We start from the raw sequence: 17,131 nt of genomic DNA, 5'->3' as shown, positions 1-17,131 counted from the left end.
CTAAGCATTTTACTCTGTTGCACTAGTTGAAGCTTTACCCTCTGTAGCATGTTTCAGCTGAATGAGAGCTGACTAGGACTGCATCCACCCCCCTACAGAGAAGACATTCCTAAAATACAAATCATGTGGCACCTGGCTGTAGCGTCCATCTCCAGAATAACTGAAAGTCTGACTGGGTTCTCCCTCTGGGCAGTCTTTGTTAACAGATTTAAGCAACAACTAATTATTTCAGACACAGTTACTGCTAAGCTGTTGGTGTTTCCAATTAAACACAAGGTAATTACAAATCGAAGTACAGTGATCTTACCTATTGTCTTTGATTGGAGATTTTCATTGATTAATTGGCTAAAGATGGCTTCTGAAGCCAACATACCGCTTTTCATTGCGGTATGTGTCCCTTTGATCTTAGGAACATTCATGAGTCCAGGACTGCAACCAATTAATAATCCACCTGGGAAAGTGAGTTTGGGTATTGACTGAAGAGGAAACAGAAAGAAAGGTGATTGGTTTGGGTTTTTTTGTTTGTTTGTTTTTTTTAAAGTGAAATCACATTCTGGAAATGAAACTGGCAGGAGGCTTGAGTGTCCTTTACATTTTTAGACTTGCATGTGCACTATCTAAAAATACACCAGAGTTATGCCACTTCGGGAATTTTGGCATAGTAAGCAAATAAGAATACAGGCATTGACAAGACAACATTTTCCTTGTATCCTCTCTCCAGTTGCTTTGTCTGCAACAAGACTGTGGTAATGTCACCCATTGACACTGTTTTCCTCCTTCAAGTTTAAATGAATTCTTTAAAAAAAACCACAACAAAACCCCCGACACATTTGTGTTCCCATTTTCCACAGAGTAAGTTGTATATATCTTATCTAACAGTTTATTACTCAGTGCTTTTTTCCACAAATTTTTTCTATGAAACTGTACAGTGTCCTCCCTGTCCTCCCTCAGGTCCCACTTAGTTTAGAAGTTGGTCAGCAGCCAACAAATACATTTTTGGTGCAAAATCATTGCCTTACAGAATGGGAGTAAGCAACATAATGTCATTGAGGACAGTCAACTCACAAACCTAAGACAGCCAGATTATTTGCAAACATCAGATCTCTATATTAATATACTGTTATATACCTATATTAACTAAGCAATACCTCAACTGTCAAGATAGTTACTCTCACCCTCATCCAATGAGGTCAAGATTTTAGACAAGGAATAGCTTCAGAAGGTGGACTGACTGCAGCTCGTTGAGCAGAAAGCTGTCATCAAATCCTAGGTCTGAAATTGCTGAAGCTAAGCTATGCACACAGCATTCCTCCAAAGTCTTTAGTACTGAGCAATGCTTGTGAATCTAGCATCCTGCTTTTATTAAAGCTGCCTCAAAGAATTTATTTTTTAATAGCCTAAATAATTTGACCCCAAACAGGTAGTTTTATTTCATGAAAAATGTAAAAAAAAAATTTATCCCATGGAATTCAAGATGATCTGAAAACCACATTTTGTTTCTTCTGCTTGTTCAATTGTTCTCTGTTTACTAGTCCCCCCCAGGGCTGGCCACTTTTGAATATTCATATAGTAGTCACAAAAAAAAAAAAAAAAAAAGTACTACATACCATTTCCCCTGTGTTTTGGGCAATTTGTTTAATCACAGACTTGGTGATTTGGTTCGTAGGAAAGGTAATTTAGGCTGAAAACACAACTACACCTCTTAATTTAGTTTTCAGTGACCAGAAGTTCAGCTATAGAGCAGTATTTCAAAGGAGTTAAGTATGTCAGATGTCTTTTCACAAGACCCTTGGCTGAAAACAGTTATTCTGTCACATCTATTAGGATGCAATGATGCAGCACTGACATAAGCATAGAAAGATTTCTTGACTGACTCTTTGAATCACATAAAAAGATGGTGATCAAGTATTTTTCTTCTGCAACAAGTGTTTCACTTACTAGGTAGTGACAAACATACTGTCAAAGTATAAACAAGACTAGTCGTGTAACAGGAAAAGTTCCAGGTACTGCAGCTTTGTTAGTAATTCTCGTTAGTACTATGGGAGTTGGTGCCTGTTTTCCCAGTCAGTTTATGGAGTTGAAGGAACACACCATGCCAGCATAGCACAAGCCCTCCCTGCCCCTGAGATACAGGGTGAAACTCTTTCAACCTTGAGCACCTGAAGAAGCCACCACCCTCTTGGCAGCAACTAGACAAAACAAGGCTGGTTTGGAGGAGGGAAAAGGGGAGACTCCTGCTCCCTGTAGAGTTGTCCCCCCCCACTCCCACCAGACAGGGAACCCCACATTCTCCACTTAGCTCGGGGTTGAAAAAATCTGTTAAGTGAGTCTAATGTTTGACACTTCCATGGGTCATCAATATGAAGGTTTTTTCCCCCTGATGTTCAGAATATATATTGCTCAACAAGAGCAACACCTTTTTATTTTTTTCCACAAAACTCTTAAATATTTTCAAAGTTTTTTGATGAAACAGGTACAAAACAGAGGTTGCATGGGAATTTCTTAAGTGCTTGATTTTGCAGTTTTAATAAATAACACCTTGTCCTGGTTTTCAGCTGGGAGAGAGTTAATTTTCACAAGAAGCTGGGAGGGGACACAACCAGGACAGCTGACCCAAAGGAGTTATTCCATACCATATGATGTCATGCTCAGTATATAAAGGGAGCTGGGCATTTTCTGGGTGGTGAACAAAGTCCAGGCAGTGAGCAAACTGCATTGTGTATCACCCATTCTGTATATTCCAAGTAGTGTTGTTATTTCCCTCTCGCTTTGCTGCCCCAGTAAACTGTCCTTATCCCAACCCATGCGTTTTACCTTTGTCTTTCCATTCTCCTCCCCATCCCACGAGGGGATGGAGGAGTGAGCGAGCGGCTGGTGCTAAACCACGACACAGCTATGTAGATGTAGTCTATCGAACTACGTCCCCTCTCTCACATCTGAAAAAGCTAAAAAATCAGGGAAACATCCAAGAGTGCTCACTCTCTCTCCCATCAACTTAACATCACTACATGTTAAAGACTAAAGAACACAGTCATAAGGATATCTAACACAAAAAAAAGTTTAGATTGATGGTAATTTTATATACCTATTTGATGCAATACTGTCACCAAAATGAAAACCGGAGCTACAGAACAACTTACGTAAGAAAATATTCCTGGACTCTAGTGATGCAAATGAGTCAGACTGCTATAGTTATTAATCAAAGCAACACATGCAAAAGAAGAGCTAATCTTAAAAATCTTCCTAAGTGACTCATCAATAAAGGTTTGTGTTGTTTTTTTTTTTTTACTGAAAGCATGTATTAGAAAGACATTTAAATTGTGACTTCATGATAAACTAGACAGTTCTATCCACAGGAAATTAAAAAAAAACCAACACAAAAAACAGAACAGTGCGAAGTGACATGTTGTTTTAAGCTCGGCAAAGAAGTCCAAAGATTAGGCAGAGATGTGCAAGAGCTGTAGTCTTACTGTCTGTGTAACTTAGCACAAACAATGTCTGTAAGTGACTTAAAAAATACCATGTTCTTTCAGCCATATGTTTCAAGCAGTACGAGGAGTATGCAATTGAAGTCACAATCTGGCTACTTCATCAAAGCCAGAAATTCCATAATGACTATCTGTGACAGAGAAACCAGTGCATGGGGTGGAAAGAGAAGTCCCTCTTGCATAAACGTCTAGATTAAAACATCTCTGCATTTTGTATCTTACCTGTGTTAATAAAGGACTGACAATGGTTTCTGAAATAAGTTAGTAGCACAGTCACATTACAACATGATATACTTACTGGACAGAGTAATCAACCCGCAGACTGATTAAATGTGTATCACGTGTGTAATCAAGAAGTTGCTTCATAAACCCATGTGACTCAGTCCCAGGAAGGCCCACTGCTGTCAAAGCCTAACTCCACAAGACTGTGACAAGAGTTACACTGCTGCTGAAATTCTACTTGCATTGCAAAAGCTGCACAAAGCCACATTTATACTGAAGAAGAGGTTTAAAAAGAAAGACAAAGTAGTCAGCAGAGTGGAATAGTCCCACACACATGCTGCAGATCACGAAAACTCAGGCTAATTTTAAGTTCCAAACTGAAAAGAGCATCTAGAAGATGCATCTAGGAGTCCAGGACACACAGCCATGCCCTGTGTTTCAAGGTTCCCACATGAGAACCTAACAGGTTGAAAGGACTTTAGCTGCTATATATAAATTGTAGACTATTTCTCCTGCAAGTTGTTCCAACCCTTTGAAATGACCTTAAGTCTCAATGAATATATTTTTAAAATTTAACCTTTTAGACTCCTTAAGCGAACAACATGAACAAGGTACTCCATCTCCCAAGAAAGCAGAAATTCAAAATTGTGCATGAAAAAGACCAGAGGTATCTGTCTGTACTCGAGGAGGTGAAGACTTCTCTGCCAAGCTACATAACAATTTCGGCACCATCATGGACTTAAGAGTTAAGCATTAGAAAGAAGTTCCCTCTGCTAGGATAAACAAGCAATTTGGAAAATATGCCCCCCTCCATCCCAAACCCCACATAAAGCCCCCAGATGAGTGGTGCTAACCTCTCTTCCCCAGGGTTCCAGGCACAACAACAAATGATCTGTAGCTTCTTTGCTGCTGAACACATTTGATTGTAATACAAACTCTACTTCATACTTCATTTAGAAAGTAAAGTGACTATGTCAGAAGATTTTTAGTATGACAGAGCTTAAGTCTAGCAAATCTCGGTAGCCAGTATCCAGCAAGATAAAGACTTTTCTGTCCAGCAAAACTTTTGGCCTTATTCATCTTTGTTATAGTTCAGCTGTTTCCCAACAGCATGCAACCTGAATCTACAGCACTAAAAACATGGCTACAGAAAACTCAAAGTAAAAAACTTCATGAAAAAGTTACCTGGAAACCACCTTCATTCAATGCTCTGGCACCATAGGCAATCCTTGTTCCACCCTCCAAAGTGGGCTGTACACTAGGGTGGTGCTTCCACCTCTGAAACTCCCTAAATGGATTCAAATAGGGATTTTGATAATCTAAACCAACCTAAAAAAAAAAAAAAGGTTGCAACATTAATGAAAATAAAGTATGAAATTTCAACAAAAGTTGGAAAACAATCACGTATTACCACATCAACTCTTTAAATCTATTATACTAAACCAACCTTAGGATCTTTCTACTTGGAGAAACTACTGCCAAAAATACATTCTATTAACAGTATAGTAGAAGCAAATCTGAGATTTTGCTGCTATAAAACTGTTCTCTGACTTACCTGAAACCTGAAGCATGGAAAAACATTTAATTGCATTGTAACCACTTTCCATCTGTCTTTGAAATAAAACAGTGACATTAAATTAAGCATGGTTTAATGGGCAGCATAAGCGAGAAAACTTGTTTAAAGTTAGTGTTTCAAAACCTCTTTGCCCTACAAAAGGTGGAAGAGGTAAACAATTATTTCTAGATAGTTATGTCCTTGTGCTCACATATTTTAAACAGTTTCTCACATCATTTAGTGGAGTCAATTAACATTTCCAATTAGGTGGGCCATTGTAATAAAGCACAGGGGAGCAATGATGAAAGCAGAAAATGGGGGGGAAAAAGACTTTGCCAATTGGCTGGATGCCTAGGATTGTTATCTTATGCATTTGAGAATTTGCTCAAAGACATACTCTGCATTTCCCATCTTTAATATACTCTTAAAAGGACTTATGTTGCCCAATTTTCTCATTTGAAAAATGGGTTACTTCTGGTTCCTGTAAGCTTTATTTGAGACAAATAACAAAATATATCATGAACCAGCAACAAACAGTACCTTGACTTCTCTGGCAGCTCACTGCTTTTAGAGCACTGCTTGCATCTACTTTCCTTGCTAGACAAAGTTAACGAACAGTTTCCAAAACAAGTGCAAGATAATCCTAATACAAGAATTAGCTCAGATTGACGTAGCTGTAAAGTTCAAAGACAAAAAAGTGCATCTATGTTCACACAAAAGTTGATTTTCTCCTATCTGAACTGGAGATAACACGAACATCACTGATTACCATCCTCTGTAAAATCAAAGCTCTACCCTTCTAAAAACAAACAGGATTTGAATGTCTACTGTCTGTACTTATTTATTCCAACATCAGAAATCTGCACAGGGTAAGTACACATCTGAAAAAAGCTAACAAGTTTTTCCAATGTTTCTTACAAAACGGTTAGACAAAAAATACAGCTTTCACCGCCCCACAGAGACTCTGGAATCCTTCTGAAATCTAGGAGGCCAAAGGGTCACCCTCAATCCCATGCTGCTGAAAGTCCAGATTGTGTCCCTGACTCTTACGTCTGTGTGTAAAGCATCCACACAGGATAAACAGTGCACGCTTCATTTAGGACCGCAGGTGCTAGAAAAACATTTCCTACCATTGCTCCTTGCATCACTGGCTAGCAGAACGACACACTCTCTCTAGTGATCTCAATGCTTCTGATAAAGAGGCAATAAGAAGGAAGATGCTGCCTGTCCAATTCAGATAGTTGCTAAAGAGGGCAAGTCAGATGGGGGTGAAGAATGGTAAGAACAAACTGAAGATCTCAGAAAAGAAAGAGATACTGCTTGTGGAAGGGAAGCTGCAGAGCGCTTCCACTTTATATGCTTCTCTCAAAGTGGATATGCACCCAAGGTTGACACACGAATAAGGAAACCAAATAGTACAAAGTGTACATGATTTAGATATTTCTTAACCTGTAAAAATTTTCTGAGCGCAGTTTTGTTTAATCATCTGGAGTATCTCTCATATAAGGAAAGGCTGAGAGAGTTGGGTCTGTTTAGCCTGGAGAAGACTGAGAGGGGATCTCATCAATACTTATAAGTATCGATGGCTGGACTTGATGATCTTAGAGGTGTTTTCCAACCTTAAGATTCTATGATTCTATGAAATATGTAAAGGGTGGATGTCAAGAGGATGGGGCCAGACTCTTCTCCAGTGACAGGACAAGGGGCAACGGGCACAAACTGGAACACAGGAAGTTCCATCTGAACATAAGGAAAAACTTCTTAGGGTGACCGAGCACAGGAACAGGTTGCCCAGAGAGGCTGTGGAGTCTCCTTCTCTGGAGATATTCAAAACCCGCCTGGACGTGATCCTGTGCAACCTGCTCTATGTGATCCTGCTCTAGCAGGGGTTTGGACTAGATGATCTCCAGAAGTCCCTTCCAACTCCTTACCAGCCTGTGATTCTGTGATTTGGTTTTGGCTTTACCAAAATTTGTTTGGATTGCAAAAAAAATGTATTTTTAAGTTTTCCATTTTGTTCTTAATAAAAGACACTGAAGTAAAGACAGATTAATATGACAAATTAACCTTCCCTAATATGAGAACAAACGCACTTCAGATGAAAAGTACTAAATTTAGTCTGTTGCTATTCTTGTGTTTTCATCTTCACATTAAAACACAGAGAATAAATTGCATAAAAATGAAGACCAAACAACAAACAAGCATGAAAAAAACCCTTCACTTACCACAAATCCAAGAGCAACTAAAGGTTCACCCTCATTTAAGTGGTAAAGAAAGGATCCTCCATATGTATGTCTGTCTAAAGGCCAACCCACAGTATGTTCTACTCTTCCTGGTTTCCATTTCTTTTCATCAATAGTCCATAACTAAAAGGAAAATCACAAAAAAATTACTTTCTATTGCAAAGTAGTGGCCTTTCAATAATAAAAGATAAACACACAATTAACTACAGAAGAAAATTAATTTACTGCTGTGACCAACGTATAAACTGATACAGCAAAATACCAGGTAATAAGTAGAAATACTTGTTTTGGATTATCATTGAATAATTTCCTAATACTTCTCTTTCTTGAAATGTTGTGCATCAGAAGACGTGACAGACTCCAGCACTATACCCCATTATTTTCATTCAACCACAAGACCTTTATATTAGTGACTTTGATAGATACTTCTGCTAAGGAATGCAATGCTTACATTGACTCTTTTCTTTAAAAGCTTTATTTTTTCATATTGATTACTGCAATTTCTTCACATGTTTTTCAAGGTCAGGCTTAACAATATCTGAGTTGATCCAAATATTTGCTGTCAAACAGGTCGTCCTCTCTGCTCTCTCCTACACATCTCCAGTACTCATCTGACCCATGGTCAACTCACAGAAGCATCTTTACGTTTCCACTAGTGAGGGAATTTTCTGCTCATTTCACAAAACATCTCTTTGCCATGGAGTTATGTGCCAGGTACAGTCTAATGACAGAGGACAGTTGAGCACCATTAGATCAGCTCAAGCATGGATGGCACATCTACATGAATGTTCCAGCTCAGACTAAGGAGCACACTGTTGAGCAGGACTCCTGATTCCTCTCACTGTGCTTTGGTTCACATCGTACAGCAGCCACAGAAGGCATGAACTGGGTTCCTTTCACATGGAAATCAACTCTAAGACAGGCTCCAGAAGCCAATCTAAAGCATGCCAGTTACAAAAGGGCACTCAGTCCATAGGACTAGACCAAAGCTAGTCCAAAGTAAAAATAACCCTGAAATGTGCACAGTATGGCTATCAGCTCATCAGCACCAACTATTTCACTTTACAGGTACATTTTTATTGGACTGTATTATTTGCTACAGCAGACAGTCTCATCTGGAGGCAAAGGATCTCTGCAGCAAAACCTTGCTTTAATGACAACTTAGGTATTAGAAATTTTAAGAAAGCCTGTCATACATAGGAATATTTACAGAGTGGTTATTCTCTGCAGAAGCGTAAACTAATTATTTAACAAGTATTTTGTAGCTGACAGCACATGCTTAAGTAATAAATAAAGAATATGTTATAGTCAAACTCTGAATATATTCTAAATAATACAGTTCTTTTTTATGAGTGATATTTCCCCAAGTATAAATTATTTCAAAACCGAAACCTGATCCTTATCTCAATTTTATAAGCTCAGTGAAGGTTTTTATTTGGGGGGGGGGGGCGGGGGTGGGGGAAGTAATCTGGAAGGTGTTTCAGAGACCATGAGTCATCATCGGGAACAGCCCTTTTCTCTCTCTAATGAATATACAGAAAATCCATAGAAAGCCTTTCCACCCCTCCTCAGGTATTAAAATCCCCTAAAATCAAGCAGCATGAATCTCTTTCTCATTTAGTAAAAGTACTGAAAACAGATTTCACAAATTAATGTGATTTCATATTAAGACATTAACAGAGTGGATTCACAGGTACCTCTAGTTATAACACAGATAGAAGAAGCAGCTGAAGCGAAACAGTCACAACACTCAGGGAGCATCATCTCTGATTAGCTTCAGACTAGCACAAATTCTGAAGTCTGAAAGTGTAACTGAAAAATCTATCATTCTAATGTCTTACATAAATTAGCTTGAAAGCAAACAGAAACTTCCTTACAGCTTCACAGTATCTTCCTTAACTGTTAAAATTATGCAGGTAATACCTCTTTCAGTCCAATGCCATAGCTCTGGGGTTGACATTTCTCCCTTAGGTTGTACTTTTTGTACAGCTGTTTGGCTAGATGCCCATGACAACCTTCAGCGAAGATGGTGACTTTAGCATGGAGTTCCAAGCCTCTTTCAAAGGTAGCCTACAAGTAGAACATTTCATCAGCAGTTAGATCTGTGCCGCACCAAACTCATAGCAAGAAAATGGAGGACGATAAAGTGATTTTACACTACTTCGTGGCACTGCCCAGAACCTACAAACCATTGTAAGCTATGGCTCTAGTCCAGTTGTCTTTTCCACATAACCATGATGCACCCCTGGCAAATCCTGTAAGGGGATTCCAGTAGAGCAGCATTACAGTAAATCATCATTTGTTACTGAAACAGAATTTTCCGGACCGGAGGATACTTGTATCACATCTGCTCGCTCATATGGTGCAAAGGAACCCTGACAGAAGAGAGAATCTTAACCTATAACTTCACACTTTAATTTTTCCTCATGAAGTCAGAGTAGAATAAAACATTGTCTCCCCCTCACAAACACATAAGACAGGCTAGACAGACGCACTAGGTCAGAAAAACCTGCATCAGCCCTGCCCCAAAAGAACCCAGTACCTCAGAATAAAGTTACTATAATATTACACCAATCTTACATGTTAAAACATATAGTAAAATTAAACTAACAGCAAGTATTATTATATTAAAAAAATTCTCATCAGAAATTCCAACGAGATTGAGAGCAAGATAAGGGGAACCTGCACACTCACGTATAAGCATGTCAGCTGTGTATGTGAGAGCACTGGACAAGAATATTAATAGATTATATTTGCAATGTAAGGATATAAGATTCTAAATATACACAATCTTGCAGGGAAAAAAAAAGAAAAAAGCTTGATTTGAGACAGAAAGCTTAATGTTGAAAAAGCTATTGAAAACAGTTTTAGATTAAGATATCCAGTGGTACCCAATAAAACCATCTCAAGGTAAACCAGCATATGTTCAGGAAAAGCTTATTGCTTTGGTTTTAAATTGTCTCTCAGGTGAAATCCGCTTGTAACTTACTGGTTGGAGACCTCTGAAAAAGGCCAGCAAATAAAAATGTTCCCTCTAGTCAGGAATTACCTTTAAACAGGATTTACAAGATTTCTGTGTGTTTTCTTTGAATTTCTGATTGCTGAGCTGAAAATTAACTAATCTTACAAATTACTAAGAGAACTACAGGGAACTAAAGATTAAAAAATATAACCTCTCCAATTTGAAGTAGATTTATATACAATAAATCAATTAACTACAACTTTACACTGTAAATACCAGAAATTCACGAATTTGAAACATTTTGGTAACATGCAAAGTTCTATTTCACAGTTAATATCCTTCTCCAGCATCTACGGAAGAATCAATGTGCAACTTTTTACTATGTATTTTTACCATTAGCATTTTTGTTTGATTGGTGCTGACTGCAAGGTGAAACTCTATTCATTAACCACAGTCTATTTGATTAGGCTTTGTACAAACACATTGAAGATATTCTTGCCTTGAAGGTTATACAAACTACATTTATTTGCCTGAACTTTTATACGCTGGGGGTATTATCAGCTGACCTAACCGACAGTTAAAACACCTGAATACTCAAAAAGTTTGCAGTAGTAGCACATTAATTATGTACATTAAAGAAGTTAATAGATACATTCTTCAGAATAAATGGGAAACAATAATCTAGGTTTTGAGGATGCTTTAATAAAAAGAAATAATCATAGTACCTTTCCATTTTAAAACTAAATCTCGATGACCGCAGCAAGCTGTATGCATTACTTGCGCCCCCTACTGGAGACAACGCATACCGGAAAATAAGGGCGAATATTCTATTGGAAAAATAACATTACTTTTCCCTGCCACCCCTTTCTCCTCCATTGGAGACAGTCTCTTAAAACAAGAGGCAGTCTTCTCATTCCCTACCTTAAATGAGAAAAATAGTCCATGCTTTTATGTGAAAGTAACTATTTCTTTGAAACTATTTAACTAGTAAGAAACTTAGGAAAGAAAGATCTTAAGAAAAAACTTGTACTCAGAATTTCTGCAGCCAGGTAATTATGTGTGAGAGTTGTTCTAAGTTATTCTGAGGTGACAAATTCTCCATACATATTGCACAGGGAAGTTATATGCTTACCACAGGTTATAGATTCCACTAAATATCAGCCAAAGTCTGACACTTTGGGCAGGGGGTCACTTACTAGATACAGAAATGCGACCAAAGATTCAGTGTGTACCTTGCCCCAACAAGGTAGACAGACTGTCAGCAAATGTGTGTCAATATCAAAGAAAACAAATCAGCCAGAAACACACTCCCATGTTGCCACATGCAGCCAGACAACAGCCTTCCATTTCACCTTTGCACCTTTTTTCTAGGAGTTCCTGGAACCCTTTCCTTTGTTTCCTGATTTCACATATGCCAAAGCACCCTTACAGTATTTCCTTCAAGTCACCCTCAAACAAACCTCCTTTCTGTGAAGGCTTTTTCTATTAATCTCAGAAGTTGTTTACGACATTCTGAGACCAGAGCTTTCACGGGTAATCAATCCATTTTATACACAGAGAGGGAAGACAGGTACTGAATTTTATACTTTTTGTTAGGCTGCAGCAAGACTACTGACAGTAATAGAAGCAGATATATCACAATTTCCATAATTAGACCCCTAGTTATGGAAAGACAGCTACTTACTTTAGGTGCTCCATCCTTTTGAATGCCTACATCATTAGTTGCTATCCCTTTCACGCTACCGTCTTCATGAAAAAGAACCTTTGAAAATATTTAAGCAAACAAACAAAACATTTCAATGATCTGCCATTTTAATCCATTCATAAAAAGTTCTAAAGCAGAACTTCTAAGCACTATGTCTTTAATGGTCAAACTTTAAGACTATGTATGTATTAACATGCTGTATGATCCACTTGCACTTTGCTGGATCTAGGACAGGGAATTTAGACACTGAAAGTCTTCACAATATGCTTCTTTTAAAAGGAACGTTGTGAATGTACAAATAAACTGGGAGCGGAGTGAAGGGGGTTCCAAAAGACGCTTTTTGTATACACACACTGATGTCTGTATTACCTCAGCTGCTGCATAGCCTGGATAAACCTCAACACCCAAAGCTTCTGCTTGTTCACCGAGCCAACTCACAAAGTGGCCCAGACGTACTATGTAATTTCCATGATTAACCATCGGAAGTCCTAGGCAAAAAAGACACACATGCATAAACCACAGAACACTAAGCAACATAACAAGAGTTGTATACATCAGATGTCATATCTTCTTCTACAACTACTACCTTCACAGTAACATCCTGTGTTATTACAGCCATCATCTACAGGGACCCTATCACTGGAAGCTATTACATTCCACATACACTTGCTGTACTACGTTGAATAAAATAAATTGTTTCATTCGTGCAAAAGTTGAAAAAGAAAGATGACTTTTACCGCCTCACCAAACTTTTACCTGGAAGAATTGGCACTGGAATTCTGTATTTCTTTGTTAAAATTCCAAACTTGTCTTCAGTTACAGGAGTATTAAGTGGAGCCTACATTAAAAAAAAAAAAAAAAAAAAAAAGGAAATAGAAACTGTACTGAGAGTTATGTTTCTCTAGCCAATCCAACAAAACCAACAAATAAACCAAACCAATTGAACTGGCAGTCAATTAAAGGTTTAATAAAGCACTTCTACAGGAAAGTATCAAAAGATAAAGTACTTTATGAGGCAGTATCAGTTAAGAATTAACACAACTATTGAGGTAAAAGAACTGGAACAGGGCCTTGCAAATCACTTCTATAGCTTGTACACAGGCTTGTGCTACATCAATATTCTAGACCTTTCTAAAGAAGGCAGCTCAACTTGTGTGTTTAGCCCAATAAGACAAAACAACCAGTCGACAGCCCACCTCTTGCAGCTCCCAGGTGACAGCAGGCAGCCAGCAGCCAGCCAGACAGCTGTTCTGGCAGAGGTGGCAGCTCATCGCGTGCTATCTTCCTTCCTAAAAGCATCTCAGGCCTCCGTTACACCACTACGTCTGCACAAAAGTCAGTGTACTATGCATCATTTCCTGAGGCAATGAAGAACTATTGTACAGAAACAAGTCCGACGTTGCTAAGAATCTGCCTACTGCTTGTGCACGGGAGCTGGATTCTGCACAAAGCAGTTAGTGTAGTGCATCCCAGGATGCACCAGACATACTGCGTATACGCAGTAAGGCCACCGGACAGAAGAGGAAAGGCCACAGCATATCTATGTAGACATAAAAGTTTAGCATAAAACTCAAGAAAACAGACTAAAAAGAAGGTAGGGGTTTTTTTGTTTTGTTAGACCATCGTATTTTAAAATGGTATTAAGTATCAATGGCACCAAGGTAGTAAGTCATACCAGAATGAGTCAGATACGGAGTTCGTTACAAGCTACTGATTAATTGCAGTGTTTATATGCTCATACATACCCCTCGCTCCTTCCAGTCTGGAAACAGTTCTTGTAAGGACCGTGGCTCAAGACAAGCACCAGACAGTGTATGGGCACCAATCTGAGAAGCCTTTTCCACCAGACAAACGCGTATTTCTTTGCTATGCTCAGCAGCTAACTGTTTGAGTCGAATAGCTGCAGAAAGACCCGCAGGGCCTGCTCCAACAATGACAACATCAGCTTCCTCTGCAAATCTTTCCATGTTTACCCCTTTAATGGAAAAAAAAAAACCAAAACACAACATAAACCAATCTCCAATTCCCCCAGGCTCTCTCTCACTAAACCTTGCTCTGTGATACTGGCTACTGGGTACCCCAGAAGCATTACTTTGCATACAAGGAGCCTAAAAATTCAGCAGAATCCCCACTTCAGTACTTGGAAGAGTGCAAAAGGACATTAGCATCCCAAAGTAAAATCAGCTCTTTTTAAGTTGAAGGGACATATACCATAAAAACAAATACTCAATCTCTATGCACCAAAAGTAAGTATCATCCTAGAACGTTAAACTTAAGAGCCCAGTTGACTAGCTGTATCAACTGTATCAAAGACGCTCAGTGAAACTCTAGGTAAGGCAGAAAGAAAAGAAAAAAGGCCCTTAAAACAGGTGACTATTTTACACTAATTAATCAGTGTCTTTTCTGGAATTGAAGCCATTAAAATTGCTGAATGTAGAGACTGGAATGCCCAGAGATTTATATAAATCTTATTTTCTCACAAACTCTCAAGGTAAGAACAACTGAAAAAATCCAACAGATACATACCTGACAGAATTAAATGTTCTTGTGACAGTCACTAAAGCAAAAGCTGCTTATATATATCCTTTAAATAACTAGGATTACGTTTAATCTGATCCCATTTTATAGCACTAAAGACACTCATTTTGAGACAGCTACCACAAAATTTCATTTGGAATATTAGTACTATATTTTAGAGTAAAGAATTTCTGTAAAAAGAAAAAAACCCAGCAACACATTTCAGTGTCTTTAAAACTAAGCAATAATAATAATAATAGTGCTTTTAAAGAATGCATTTTTTCCACTTACCTTCCCATCGTTTGTCTTTGTCCCGAGGATGAATTGTATAATGTGTAGTTATGCGAGGCACAGAGGCAGTAGATGCACATCTTGCAAAATGCAGTGATGGAACGCAGTCTCTCTTTATCAACTTTAGAGCATGAAAGCACTGACGTGCTGCAAAAACAAGAAACAGATTTGTCAAATCAGTCATTTTCCAAAATTTTCAACTTTTCAGAGACACAAGTTGCACAACAAATATGACAGCTCTCCCTCCAAAGGCTACCAGGTGATGCGAAGCTGAGGAACCATAAACACAGATTTTAAGTTTGTACTGTATAATTTTATATCAGAAAAAAAAAAAATCAAAGACTAAAGAGCTTCCCCTTTAAGCATTCTTCACACAATAACACTCTACACTGGCCAGCTGTTTCTGACAGCTGACATAGGATAACGTGTGTAAACAGATAAAACACATTTAAAGTTCCTATTTCATTTTGAACTTCAAAAGATTTCAGACTTCACTTAAAGTGACCAAACTGTAAAGAGAGGACATGCAAGTTCATCTCTTCTGACATCTCAAGACATGTTGAGACACACAGTTTGGACTACCGACACTAGTCAGTTCATCTAAAGTAAATGTCATGGTCTACAATAAAAGATCAGACTTAAACCCATGTGTGCTTTAGCCAAAGCTAGGAATTCTTGGTCTAATTTTCCTCTTTCACAAAACAATTACGAAGATGTGTGCAATTTATACTCAGAAAACTAGCATGGTTAGCACCAAAACTAGTTGTAGTCAAAAGGTCTGTGAACGAATGCACCTTGACAGGTATTTTTCCTTCCTTTAAGGATTCTCCTTCTCTAATTTCAGGGGTAAAGAAGGAAAATATCATATTTAAAATAGAGTATTTCTGCAAAACTACATAAGTAAAATCACCAACATGCTACGAGCAAAATGTTTTGCTGAGAATGGTGATTGGCAAGGCCAGCACAAACATCTTCCATTGTAACTCTGCACAGTGACAGTCAGGACTCTCTCTATAAGCCAAGTAATGACTATTATCTATGTTGGTTTCTTAACAGCAGTTTTATACTTAACCAACATAACATAAAAGCTATTATCATACCATAACTCTCAATTATCCTTTACCTGCAACCAGGCAGAATCTGAGAACAAACAATCTATTTCATAAGCCTGATAACAACTACACCTATACATATAAATTCAAACGTGACACCTTAATTTAATTTTTGAGATATTTTTATTTGAGCAGAACTGACAGTACTCTGAATTACAAAATACAGCAAAAAAAAAAAAAAGTCAATTATTTCACACACACACCAAAGAAGTGAAATTCAGCTCAGAATTTATCTGACCATCACAAAGGCAGGTCCAAATCCCGAACGGACAGATCCTTCCCAGTGAGCAAGCCGAGCTTGCGCTACCGCGCTAGTGAGAGCTTACGGACTCGGTAACGGGATGTGAAAACTTCGCACGAAGCAAACAATCCCTAAGAAGAGGCTTTACTCTTCCGCAGCCGCTCAATTCGGGATGCTGTGCCTACAATTACTTCGTCAGTAAGGGCGTGCACTCACTTGTTTTATTTTACCCTTTAAAAGAGGCAACATCTACTATCACTCCAAAAAAAACAAAAAAAAACCCCCCTACATTTGTTAGGCACCACGTTACAGACAAATACAACACGGGAACAACCCGTAGTTCAGGCTCGGCCAGCGCTCACGCACAGCTCCGTCCTGCCGTTCGGGAGCACCTTCAGACGGACAGAGGCCGCCGGGGAGCCACGGCCGTGCCACCGCTGACACCCACTGCCGCTCACCGGCCCCCCCCACGCCCGCAGGACCCGCTCCGGGCCCAGCGGCCGCCCCGCCGCCCGGACACCCGGGCGCGCCCCGGGCGAGCCCCAGCCGCGACCTTTGCTCTCCTTCCGCGCCGCGCCAGCCGCCGGCCCCACCCCGCCCCGTCCCCTGGGAGCGGTCAGCCGCCCCGCAGCGAGCCGGCGCGTTACCTCGGCCGGAGGACGGGCAGCGAGACAACAGCATAGCGGCGGCCCGCGACCCCCCTTGGCGCCCTCCACTTCTCGCGACCGCCCCCCGCCGGCCCTCGGCCACGCCGCGCCTGCGCACTCGGCTGCAGGCGAGAGGGCGCCGGTCCCG

At 39.4% G+C, this 17,131-nt stretch overlaps 1 protein-coding gene across 3 annotated transcripts in view; it reads right to left on the bottom strand.

The window, feature by feature from the left end:
* ETFDH (electron transfer flavoprotein dehydrogenase) overlaps nt 1-17,131 on the bottom strand; it is a 23,298-nt gene extending 6,167 nt beyond the window's left edge. For 2 of the 3 annotated variants that reach the window (XM_075751793.1, XM_075751795.1), the window contains exons 1-10: nt 16,984-17,131; nt 14,984-15,130; nt 13,921-14,150; nt 12,932-13,013; nt 12,545-12,663; nt 12,155-12,232; nt 9,432-9,578; nt 7,491-7,631; nt 4,896-5,039; nt 308-476 (exon numbers count right to left, since the gene is read on the bottom strand). In XM_075751793.1, the coding sequence (XP_075607908.1) occupies nt 308-476; nt 4,896-5,039; nt 7,491-7,631; nt 9,432-9,578; nt 12,155-12,232; nt 12,545-12,663; nt 12,932-13,013; nt 13,921-14,150; nt 14,984-15,130; nt 16,984-17,017 (1,291 nt within the window). In that variant the 5' untranslated portion in view covers nt 17,018-17,131. Of the gene's footprint in view, nt 1-307; nt 477-4,895; nt 5,040-7,490; nt 7,632-9,431; nt 9,579-12,154; nt 12,233-12,544; nt 12,664-12,931; nt 13,014-13,920; nt 14,151-14,983; nt 15,131-16,638; nt 16,783-16,983 lie in introns of those variants that run through there. The other variant, XM_075751794.1, reaches the window with a different exon arrangement.

The sequence above is a fragment of the Balearica regulorum genome, chromosome 4 (genome assembly GCF_011004875.1).
Source record: "Balearica regulorum gibbericeps isolate bBalReg1 chromosome 4, bBalReg1.pri, whole genome shotgun sequence".
In the NCBI taxonomy this organism is placed as follows: domain Eukaryota; kingdom Metazoa; phylum Chordata; class Aves; order Gruiformes; family Gruidae; genus Balearica; species Balearica regulorum.
This window is presented reverse-complemented; position numbering and strand designations above follow the sequence as displayed.